This window comes from Coloeus monedula, assembly GCF_965178545.1.
Source record: "Coloeus monedula genome assembly, chromosome: 9".
NCBI lineage: Eukaryota > Metazoa > Chordata > Aves > Passeriformes > Corvidae > Coloeus > Coloeus monedula.
In genome coordinates this window covers 21480836-21492888 of record NC_138789.1, presented here as the reverse complement: position 1 = coordinate 21492888, position 12053 = coordinate 21480836, and the positions used below count along the sequence as shown (strand labels likewise).

Genomic DNA, 12053 nt, shown 5'->3' with positions numbered 1-12053 from the left:
CACTGTGGCTGTGCCTGGAAAGGAGCCAGTCTGCAGGGCCCCCTCCCCGTTTGGGGATGGCTCTCCTCTCCCTACTGGAAAAGTCCCATCTGACGTGGCGTACTGTAGATGGATAAGAAGTGAAAAGGACCAACCTTCTCGCTGATCTGAGAGATGAAAGTTTGTTTTGTTTGATGGCAGAGTGCGATGAAGATGAGGAGGGAATAAAAAAAGACAAGGAAAAACACAGAGAGTAAAAACAGGCCAAGCTTCATCTGTCTGCACACCACTGAAACGACAAGACAAGACTACAGAGGTCAGCCATGACTTCCCACCATGCACACACCACTCCACGCAGTGACAAGAGAGCCACACTCGCACTGCTCTGGCCTGGAGCAGGACCTGCCCCTCCACCTCCCTGACCCACTCAGCGCTCCTGCAGGCAGGACAGAGGGGACTGCACATCCCACACGTCCCCACATGGAGGGTGCTTCAGGGATGGCCCTGCTCTGGGCCAGATGCTGGAAGCACAGACAGGTTTACATGTGCAGAACACTCACACACACAGAGCAAAGGACTCCAGCCATCACACAGACTGATGTGCTCTCATACACCCACTCCAGCTACAGAGATGATGGCAAAGGCACTTTAAACCCATTGACCACACACTGGGAAGACCATAAATGTAAATCTGAATTTTATAAAGTATGAAAGAAATGCTCCAAGTGGTGAATCAAAAAATCTTCTACCATGAAGAGCTGTTCCCCCTCTCCAAACAAAGAGCTAAACGTAGCAGAGAGGTATTAGGCAAGTGACAGACATGCGCAGTCTCAGCTGGGCTCGGTTTTGAGAGAGTCTTATTGGTACACTGTGCTGCAAGTGAGAGATGGACAAGAAATCAGAAGGACAAAAACACCCAGAGAATTGAGCAGGTCCCAGTTTTTGTTCCTGCGGGAGAGACAGCAGAAGGTTAGTTGCGTTTTCCTTATAGACAAAGGAGATCTTATTTCTCTAGCAGGAGTGACCTCACTCCAGCTACAGATCTGTGGCACACCAGCTGTAATCGAACCCTCGCTGAGAGAATACACAAATGGATTTTATAGTTAAAGACTGCTTATGAGTCACATTTTTGATGGGGGAAGGAGAAGGTGGAGGAAGGAATTTGCTTTCCAGCAGAAACACTGCAAATTAGAGAACAGCATGTGGCATTATACAGTGCAACAGTACAGTAAGCCATTTCCAGCAATTAGAGGACAAGATTTTAACCAACACTGACATGGTACAGGCAAGGCAACAAGCTACCAATAACAGCTACTACAGTGGCCTACAAAGTGTAATGGAGCTTGCTGGAGAGCAGCAAAACACTTATTTACATTTTTTCAATTGAACTGATACCAGGGGATCTGAGCCAGCCAACTCAGAGCTTAACTGGCCCATAAGTGAGAGCCACATCTAGCGAGGAGCCCCACCAAGACATCTTTAAAACAAACAGTCCAAAGCTTAAGGTCCAGGTTTCCTCTGCCCTACTTTAGAAAGGGGATTTACCTCTTGGTCTACAAAACATTAGCATAAGGCTCATTTGATCCTGTGAGACCCTGTGATCGGAGGGAACCTCTTTATTGCTGCTCCCAAGCTGGCACTTTATTTCCTAATCTAATGGAGCATATCACATCTGCATGGCTTCAGCAGACAGTGAGGGGCTCCTGCCTTCTGCTCAGCTCTTCCCAACAGGGAGGATTTGTTTCCTGCCCTTGCCCAAGAAGGACAGTGCTTCTGGAAAACCAGGTGTGCTCGTGGAAGGCTGCAATTCCAGACAGCAGCACTCACACTGCAACAGGGTAACACATACTCCAAGTGCTGCCAGCGTGGACCAACCTACTGCACCCATTGGGACTGTGAGACTGAAGGGCAAGAGGCTGGTGAAGGGTGTGAGATTGAGGGATGGTGCTGGAACAGCTACAGGAATACCTGTCCTTGCTGCTGAAGCCCCCAGAGCCACCCTCTGCCCTTGGGAGGGACTGATGGACCCTGGCCATACCAAGGGGACTCACTGTGGTGCCACTTGGTCTGCCTGAGGGCAAGGTGAGGGGTGTTGCTCCAGCTGGGGGAAAGCCAGGAGCTTTGTTTTGGGGAATGTGGCAGGGATCACACTGCATCAGTGGGCATGGACAGGAGTAGGCTCCAGCAGTGGCTTTCCCCAGGTGTTGACACTTCAGATTAGAGCTGGAAAGGTGAGGAGACACATGTGAAACACACTAATTCAAACAGATTACTTTCTGGTTTGTCAAACAGAAACAAGTTTAGGACCTGCTATTTGTCATTAATTGCTGGATTATCTCTTAATCTCATTTTATGTTAGTGGTTTATAAGCAATAAAAACTAGTAGCAGGCTACTTTGGAACATCCGTATAGCAAGAGGAAACACCTGGGCAGAAAGTTCTCTCTGCTTTTCCCTTAGTTAAGGCTTAAACAGCTGCTGCTTTATCTGAGATAAACCTGATAAATGGCAAATTGAAAGTTTCATCTCCTTGGAGGTTCCATTCACATGGTCCCTTATCTCCAGTTCTCTAGCCATGTCACTCCTAAGCTAAGAAGCATGTTTTATCAACAGTTTTTCTGCTTTTTTACAGAGCAAGTGACTCTGAGCAGTGATAGTAAATAACATCTTCCCCCCCACCATGCAGGGACAGAGGCAGAGGATTTAAGCCAGAGTATCCCCTGTGCAGAATACCACGGCTCACTAGCCACGCTACCATGTTCTCACGAACCTGAGCTGCCTGGCAGCTGAGCTGAACATGCCAGTCTAAGTGCAAGTCAACTCACAGCAGAAAAGCCATCAGAGGATAGCAAACTCCAGAAGGTAAAAAACGAGGCTCCATTTGAGATCCAAGCTGAAACAGCAAAGAAGCAAAGAGCAAGGCCGTATCAGACATGTGTCTGCCAGTCCTGGCAGACGGCTCTCATGCTCTACAGGCAGAAATTCCTATGCCGACTGAATTTGGCTTTTACTCTGCCACAGATGTGCTTGTCTGTACAGCAGCAGCAGTACTCTAACCACGGCAGCTTGTTGCAGAAAGAATGAATTTGGATTTATGGGGGATTCTGCTTTCGAATAGTCTTGGTCATTAGCTGCCTGAAACAATGCAGGCGGCTGTGGCCAGGATATGAATGCACAGGTCTGAGAGTTTAGATCACCAGCTCAAACAAAGGAACACATTTCCAAAGCTTTTCAGAGTGGGAAGCTAATACTTCCCTGAAAGCATCAAGAAAGTTCATTATCCCAACTGGCTCTGCAATTCTACGGGGAACTGCCAGCATCTGTCCTGTGTGAAAACCCTCTGGTGCTATGCAAGGCATTAATATAAAGGCCAACCCAGACACTTTGGAATCCAAAAGACACAGAGGTTAACAAAAACCCAGAGGGGGATGAACCTGTTCCTGCTTATCTCCAAAAGCACATCTTGTGTCTCAAGGACTCCACATAAATCAAATTTTATCCTTTACAGGTTTTAGCGGTATAGAGGAACAAAAGGACAGATTGTCTTTTTTACGCCAGATTACATGAGAACAAGACAACCTTCCATTATATCCGATGAACAATGCTCTCATGCCACACTGATGAGTATATTCCACCCTAGAAAGACAGACAGGATGCTCAGGGTGCCCAACCATCCTTTCCCATTCATAGCGCACACACATGCATGCACGAATTCAATTATGAGCAGAAAATCTCAGAGCACCAGAGATGTATTTCTTAGTCCTTTGTGCAAGTGGATATGGAAGGGGAGGAAATGGACATTTAGTTGGCACAGATATGCAGGCCTAATTGTTCCACAGATGTCTGTGCAGGTCATGTGGGGAGGAGGGGGAAAGAGGTTTGCAGGTACATTTTTGTGTTGCATTATCATACACTGAGCCACCAGTCACGCTCCTATTTTCCACAAAGGTCATTTTACCAATAATCAGACTTGAGCCTTGCAATGCACTTTGAACCATCAAAGGACTTTGCAGGCAATAAAACAGTTAAGCTTATTTAGTTGAGCTCTATAAAGCACATTGGACTCTTTGGATGGAATGTGCCAGCTAAAGGACAAAGAACTATTATTTATTAAACCATGATTATTACAAGCATTACAGCATAGCAGAATGCTCATAGAAACATGTTGATGGTGAACACACTTCCTGCCAGAAGAAAATATGACAAAAATATTCATAGTAATATTTGGGGAGGAGAAAACTTGGCAGAAGCTTCCATGTGCTTCTCTGGCTCTGAAGCTGGGCAGCTCCGGTGTGAGGATACACAGTGACAGCAGCACGAGCCACAGTGCCCATGTCACATGTGGCACAGTCCAGGCTGTGCTGACCTGAGCCTGCCCACAACCAGCCAAGGTGTACCTGCCCACACTACAGCTGCTCTGACAGGGGTTACGGCAGCACGGCTACAGCTTCAGCATCGAGAAGTACCTGGGGGCAGAGGAAATGAAGTTAAAAGTACTGAAATTCCGTGAAAAGGAGCACACTTTCTTCACCAGTGCCACTGGTCTCTGCTGCACTGCAGCGTTATCTCGAGGTCAGGACTGTGCAGAACACACACAGGGATGTTGTGGCCCTCCAGACCCACGGCCTCCTCAGCCATCTGCCAGCTGCTGAGGGCTACACTCTGCAGCCTCTACTGCAGCCTGGCTCTGCTTCTTCTGATGGTCCAGGGCAGACATCTGTCCAGCAACAGTCAGGGTCATCCATTCTGATCCAACTGCTGGTTTGTGTTTCCTGTCATCCAGGCATCTCCCTCACAAGTCTGTCCAGTCTCTGCTTGCCTGTGATCGGTGCCAGGCCCTCAAGCACTGGCAGTGCTCCCCTCTGGTCAAGTACTGTCACCCCCATCAACCCTGAGGAGAGGCAGGTTTAACGGAGCACATTGTCAGAAGTGTGCATATAGCTGGGTTGTAAACAAACGTATTCCCTTGTTATTTAGCCATTTTTCAGACATCTCCACTTTTGGTTGCTGACTGTTTAACCACTGTCCTCAGCTTTTACTCTTCTCCTGGCAATAGCCTTGAGCTTTGACTGCTGTTGCTATTTTAGCTGCTTTAATATTACATAAGCAGAAAATGTTCTTTTTAAAGGCGTCAAGTCTTGTTGCTCCAGGCCCGTGTCAGTCATTCAGAATTATTATTATTTACACAAGGTTCCTGCTGCAGTAAGTATCATATAGCCACAAGTAGCCATTTCAGTGAGCTCCCTCCGTGTCTGAGACTAAGCTACTGCCAAGTTCTCAAGGGTAAAACCCTGCAGAGGCCAGAGAATTGCTGCTAGGGACAGAGCGACAATCCAAATTTCATTTTGGGTGATGGCTCCTTGGTGAAATTTGGCAAATAAAACTTCAGACTCCAAGCAGGGTTCCCTGCTGCCAAATGAAATGCTAGCCTGGCCTTTCAAAAAGCAGATCAAGAAAGCACAGATTTTTGCAGTAATACCATTTCTATTTACTGCTGTCTGATTTACTAGTTTGCAATTTGGGGACAAGTCAAATAATTCAGTTTTAAATGGTCTTTTTTTTAAAGTAACTGTGCAGCTCCTTCTTTCAGTATGTGTAGCACTTTGGGCTAGAGAACTCACTGCACTTGCCCCACTGTGCTGTGCCTTGAAGGCCTGAAAAGCAGCACTTAAGAGGAGAAAACTGGGCAGCAGATTTCTCATTTGATGGCAAGTATGCAGCCAATGGTCCTAGAAGTACTATTCTAATAGCACTGGCATTGCTCACTGCTGTTAGCAGCACTGGGGAACACTTCTAGTGAACTCCACAGTGTACTCTTACACACAGTCTTCCTACTCATCTGCTTCATGTGTAGAGAAAGGAAAGGGTAGAAAACCCCCTTCATATAGGGAAAGGGTGGAATAACAGTGCATCTGTTGAGGGGCATACCACACAGGCCACCACTTTCACAGGCATTTCATACGACAAGACTTTTTTTGCTGAAAATGCTTTTCTCTTTGTGCAGATGTCCCTGAAGCTGTAGGCAAATGAAAAGTGAAATGTGTTCCTAAAAACCCAGTAGTATAGGTGAATCAGTGCAATTACACTGCACTCCCAACGAGCATGACAAAATGACACCACCTTTTTTTCTTTTTCCACACTAGGTCCAATCTGCCTTCTACTCTTAAATCAATTTCTTGAATATCTTGAATCAATGTCTTGGATATTTTGCTGCTAAATTAGACAGTAAGCTCGCTGGATTAGAGGAATCACATCTTCCATATGTTTCTATTCCCTTCCCTTCTCCCTGCAGCACCATCAAGTCCCAAACCTAATCATTGCTACAATATACTGTGGTAAATGTAACCATGGACCACGAATGGATGTGTGTTTCTTCACGGTGGTAACAATAACATCCATACCAGCACTGGCAAATGTGCCTGTGGTTAAAGGGCAGGGTAGGAATATGCCACTGTGCTGCTCCCTTCAAAGTCCCTGCTATGCCCCAGATAGCCACCTTGCCCTGGCATGCTCCCTGCTCTTGCTTTCACCCTCTTCTTGCTCCTCTGATGGTCTGGATGTTTTGTGCCACTCTCCAGCAGTGGGAGGCAGTCAGCTTCCAATGCTGATCCCAGCCCCATCCCAGCTCAGCAGCAGCAGCCAGATAGACCCATCAGTCCAGAAGCAGAAAGCTTATGAGGGTTGCTTTCCAGCACACTTAGTAAGATGAAAATAATAGCTCCAAGGAAAATGCATCCATTTTCCTTTACAAATCCCTGGTGTGGAAATGTTTTAACTTTTAATGAAGTCCATCTGTGCAGAAGTGCGGGCTCTAAAGGATTTACAGAGACAAGACACTGGTGTAGCCTGCTCCTTCCTCCTCCTGTTTTTTCATTGATATAGAAAGCCCTGAGCAGTGCCTGTATACTCCTTCTCAGCACCCAGCCTCTTCCTTTGTTAGCAAGAGAAGTATAAAGATGCTAATGAGCCTGTGCTTTCTAACATAGCCCACTCACAAAGGATTACCTGGGAGGCTAGGAAAGGGGAGAACATGATCAAAAACATAAATCCCAAGAGTTAAGAGACAAACAAACATTTGAACTATTAGAAAAACAATAGGCTGTAAATGAGAGCAGGCAAAAGCAGTCCCAAGAACTACACAGACTGGAAATCAGTGTTGCTGCTCAGCACTCAGCCATGCTTCCTGAGGAAGTGGACGACTCCTTGGGTATTCACTACAATGAGGTCAATCATTATAAAACCACCAAGCAGTGATGGGGCAGCCCACAGACTTAATTTCCACTGTAATTTAGCATCAACAAATGTCCTCTCCAGTAAAGATGCAGGAACTTTCTAAAGATCCTTCTGCAAGTCACTGATCTTTCTAATGACAGTACTGTAGGACTAACACAAAAAGAAAAAAAAAAGGATTTTTTTTATTCTGTATCCCAGACCTGAGAAAGTAAGATATTTCTATTTTTTTCCTTGCATTAAAGAAATAAAATACTATTCTTGGTTTGAGTAACTTTTTGAAGCCTTTAACTAATCTAAGACTTTTTTTTTTTTTTTGGTAGAACATTTGCTATCAGAAACTGTAAGCAAAGTACCATCTAGGATGTAGTATGCACAGGAAATATAATCTGATAGCATCATCACAATTTATGGGGTGTCATGTCTTAAATATAGAGCAGGACTTTATCAGGATCATGTAAGCTGGAGACTCACATTGTAAAGATTAAGTGCAAGAAAAAGGCTTGTTTCAAAAATTTATGTGTAAAAAAGCGGCAGTTAACAGCAAAATAGGTCTAAGAACATGCTTTCGTGGGTGAACATGAGGATCCTCTCACGTGTGCAGACCACCCACAGCCCATGCTTAGCCCCAACAGGGCAGATGAACCTTGCTGAGCACAAGCCAAGTGTAAAATCCAGTACACTCCTCAGTCCTCTGGGATTCATTTGCTAAACAAAGAGCGTTCATTAGTAAGGAATTGTAAAGTTGTTAAGAAGAAGCTTTTCTACCTCTTGAAGCTTTTGTGCCTTTTTCAGCCACATGTCTACAGAAAATAGAACAGTGACAGTCTGAGCATGTCACAGGAAGCAAAAGCATCCCAAATACTGCAGCAGTACAGCTGGATATCCACATAAACCTATGCAAGAACAGCCAGCCTGGTAACTAGAATCCTTTCTCTCAGAGTGCAAAGGGTCAATCTGGGATGAGTTTTAGTACAGCTTGCCTGAAAAATGAAATTGCAAGAATACAGGGAATTTAAAATCATCCATAAATACATTGTGAGAATGAAATGAGTGATTCCACTGCATAGATATAGCTTCATCTTCTGAATATGCTTAATTGGATACTTCAGTCTTCCAAAGACTTTTATAATCCAAATTACGCTGCAAAATAAAAAAGCAGTCCCCCATAATAAGCAACAAAAACAATGCCAGAAGCCACCCCTAGAAGTAAACACACAGCATGAGAAGACTTTATCATTCTCATGTCCTCTTTCCATACTAACCAATGCATATACAGCCTTAAGACTGTATTTTCTTTCTTTAAATCAGAGGAAGGAAGAAACGAATATGAGATTTTATTATTAGTCTGTTGATTTACTATATGGAAATAAAATCTGGTTCTCACCTCCTAATAAGCACGAGCACAAGAATGTTCTTTATTTTCTTGGGAAAACCCATAACTACATTTCCCAGGGGGTTCCTGACCAATGACTCTGGTTCTACAGAGTTTCATATGAAGCAGCACATTTTTTTCTTGCCGAAATTAACAGAAAGTGTACAGGGAATTCAGCACTTGCTTCTCTCCAAGCTAATTCAAACACCTTCAATGTAGAGCAAAAAAACTGCCAAGAGACTATCCTAATATAAAACCTTGTTATTTGGTATGTTGAAAACAGTTTTAAATTGGCAACACAGCATAACCATTAGAAAAATTGCTTTACATGAATTGTGGCTAATTTCCAGCAGGTTCCCAGTGTGAGCCATTAATACCCAAAGGCTCAATCATTGATGCATGTAAGATGGATTAGGACAACTCCAAAAAGCTGTTCAGTTTTTAAAAGTACACATTCCAAAGCAGAGGCCTAAATATTGGCTCAGTATAGCTGAGCACCTCTGGCTGATCAGAGCATGACCAGTTTTACACTACTCCACCAAAGGTTAGTTTATACTGCGAGGATTAAGCAGCCCTTTGTCCCAATCAAGACAACTATGACACAGAAGTAAGAAGTTCAAGGCAGAAAGGAATTCCAATTCTGCCCATATTTCAGCATTTTACATAACACCATATAAACAGCAAAAACAGATTTCCAGAAATGTGAGTCAAACACAGCATGGATCAAAGATATCATTGAACTTAACTTGCTGGTTTTTGAACAAAAGGCCCCACCACACAATGCACAGTGCAACCAGGACACGAAGGCAGGGAATGTTCTCCTTTCACTGAAAACCATGGAGATTTTGGGAAGGAGGAGAGTGACCTCCTTGGGTGGAAGCTGCTCTTACCTCGAACATAAAGGTTGGCTGGGGCAGAGTAGAGGGTTCCTGCGCTGTTGGTTGCAACACATTCATATTTGCCTTGGTCTGATTCCTCGCTGTTCTCTATTTGCAGAGCTCCTGTACACAAACAAGATGAAACAGATAATTCAGGTTATGGCAAATCTGGTAATCAAACCAACAGCCTCTGAAAAGGAAGGCCATGCCCCACGCTTTTAAGGTATCTTCCTGGATAAGTATTTCATGATGTTCCCTGGACCCACAAGGTACCAGCATGCAGCCAAAGGTACCCAGTCTGCTGTTAGAAACTTGTGAAATTGATTATTGTTATTTTTCTAATGTGCAGGGAAACAGTTACTGATTTATTTCTAACCATCCCAACCACTTATATTCTTTGCTTCAATAAAGGAAAAAAACATACACATACACACATATTAATTACAGCTTCATATGGGACTCCTGTCTAATAAAAGGACCTTTAATAAGTCTTTAATCAAAACAGCCAAGCACAAAGCACACTTAATTGTAGCTGTTTCTTATCTGATGCACACAAAGCCTAGCAAACACTCAACAAAATGCAACCTTCCTGCAGAAACTGGCACAGTCCCATCCCTCCCACCTCAACCACTCTTCCTTGGTGATGTCTCAAAAAGACATCTCTTTTTGAGAAAACCCTTTGCCTTTCATCAGCTTTTTCCATGTTAGTGATGTCCATATTTTTTCAGATTTCATTATATATGATATAAAAAGACAAGAAAGTCAGTCTGAGACATGAAAAATACACACCAATGTAATACAACTGATTTGCTGCACGATGCTTGCATGAAGGCCACCCTCCCTTTGTCCCAGCAGTGCCTGCTTCCCCAGCTTTAGGTCAGGAACAGTTGCTTATCCCAGGCTGCATATTCTTGGGACATGATCTGATCCCATCCCCAAAGTGCCAAATGCAGGAGGGGCATGTCTAAATAATGGCAGTAATTGTCAGGGCACACAGAATGGCAATTCACATGTGGAACCTGTGCAGGACCCATGATGTGGAAGTGAGCGATGGTCTAAGCTGGTTTGCTCTCATCTACTCAGCCTACTCCACTGGTGTCCAGCAGCGCTCAGCTTGGCAGCCTGGCCTTTCATCCAAATTCTTGCCCAGCACAGATGACTGCTCAACTGGCCACACCTAAACTCCCTTAACTGGGCTCCATATGCAGACTAAAAGATGGAGAGGCAGAGAAAGAAAGAAGCAAGATGCATATGACAGCAACCTGGCACTGCAGGAGTGTGTGGCCTCTGGCCAGACACTGAAGTGGCTGCTGCTCTGCCTACTTTCCCCAGGCATTGTGGGAATAATTTTTTAAGTGCCTCCAAGTGCTCAGATTCTGCTGGTTAGTATTGCCTGCAAGAAGGGAGCTCTGCTCACAAACCATATACCAAACTAAAAGATGTTAACCCCCTTGCTTGTAATGATCTGAACTCATTTCTGCCCACCACGGTTCAAAATGACCACTGAGAGTCACACTGAGAATAGCTAGTGAAATTGCCTTCTCCCTTCTTGCTAGTTCAAGCTGCAGAGGTCAAACTCAGTTTTTCATATCATCAGAACAGAAGAAAAACTAATGTGAATCAACCACCGCCACCTACATTATTTAGAAGGATAAATTGAGACTGTAGCATAAGCCTATATGTCATGGGGAAAAATGAACTTCCCTGGGTTCTGCCATATAATAAAAATGATGTACAGAGCCCTCCCTATTGTTGCATTAGTGCTGGAAATGAGGCTTCAGCTAGACAGAGAAAGCTTGTTTGCAAAAGTCCACCTACTAACAAAAGGACCTGCCAGCTTGCCTGGCCACAGTGCTCTGGACGCCCACAGGCTGAAGCCTACAGAGCTCTGCTGCTTAATTTAGGGAGGACAGTGAATTTTTATACCCTGTCTGGGAAAAACATCTTCAAGCAGACAGTAGCATGATAGGCAGTGGAGCAGGACAAAGCTTCCCAGCATTGACAAGATAGAGAGAATCAGAGAATCTAGAAATGGAAAAGACCTATTAGGTTACCTTGTGCATCCCTGGGGGCCAGGGCAGGATTGCTCCCTGTTGTAAATGTACCTGTGTCGTGTCCAATCCCATTTTAAATGTGCCAAGTGATAGGTCTTTCACCACTTCCTCAAGGAATTGATGCCACTGCCTGGTTATGCTCTCTGTCAGGAGGATTTTCCCGGAACTCACCATGTATTACCCCCTTTGTAATTTCTGCTCATCACTCCTTGGGCATGCATGTGCTGCAGAGCTCATTCCAAGTGCTTCCATCAAGCTTGTCTGGGAAAAGTTGTCTGCTGCAAAATATACCCAAGCTTAACAAAAAACCCAGCTGGCTGGGCTGGAAGCAGAGCCAGCTTCAAATGATAGCAGTGTCTGCCTAGAAAAAAAGTAAGATCCCTAGATAATTCTGCCATAAACACATACCTTTTTACATGACCCTTTTTGCCATTTAATACATATTACCGGTAATTTTTTTACCCTTTATACTCACAATCACCATGCCTCTTAAATGTCAGTCCAACTATTTTTCATCTTTAGGGACCTCAATAGTAGAA

The 12053-nt window shown here is 44.4% G+C and overlaps 1 protein-coding gene across 1 annotated transcript in view; it reads right to left on the bottom strand.

Annotated features, from left to right (window-relative positions):
- PTPRF (protein tyrosine phosphatase receptor type F) overlaps window positions 1-12053 on the bottom strand; it is a gene marked incomplete at its 5' end in the record, with an annotated part of 246182 nt that overhangs the window by 79647 nt on the left and 154482 nt on the right. Inside the window, one exon of the mRNA XM_082287496.1 lies at window positions 9473-9583. Coding sequence (XP_082143622.1) covers window positions 9473-9583 — 111 coding nt within the window. The remainder of the gene's footprint in view (window positions 1-9472; window positions 9584-12053) is intronic.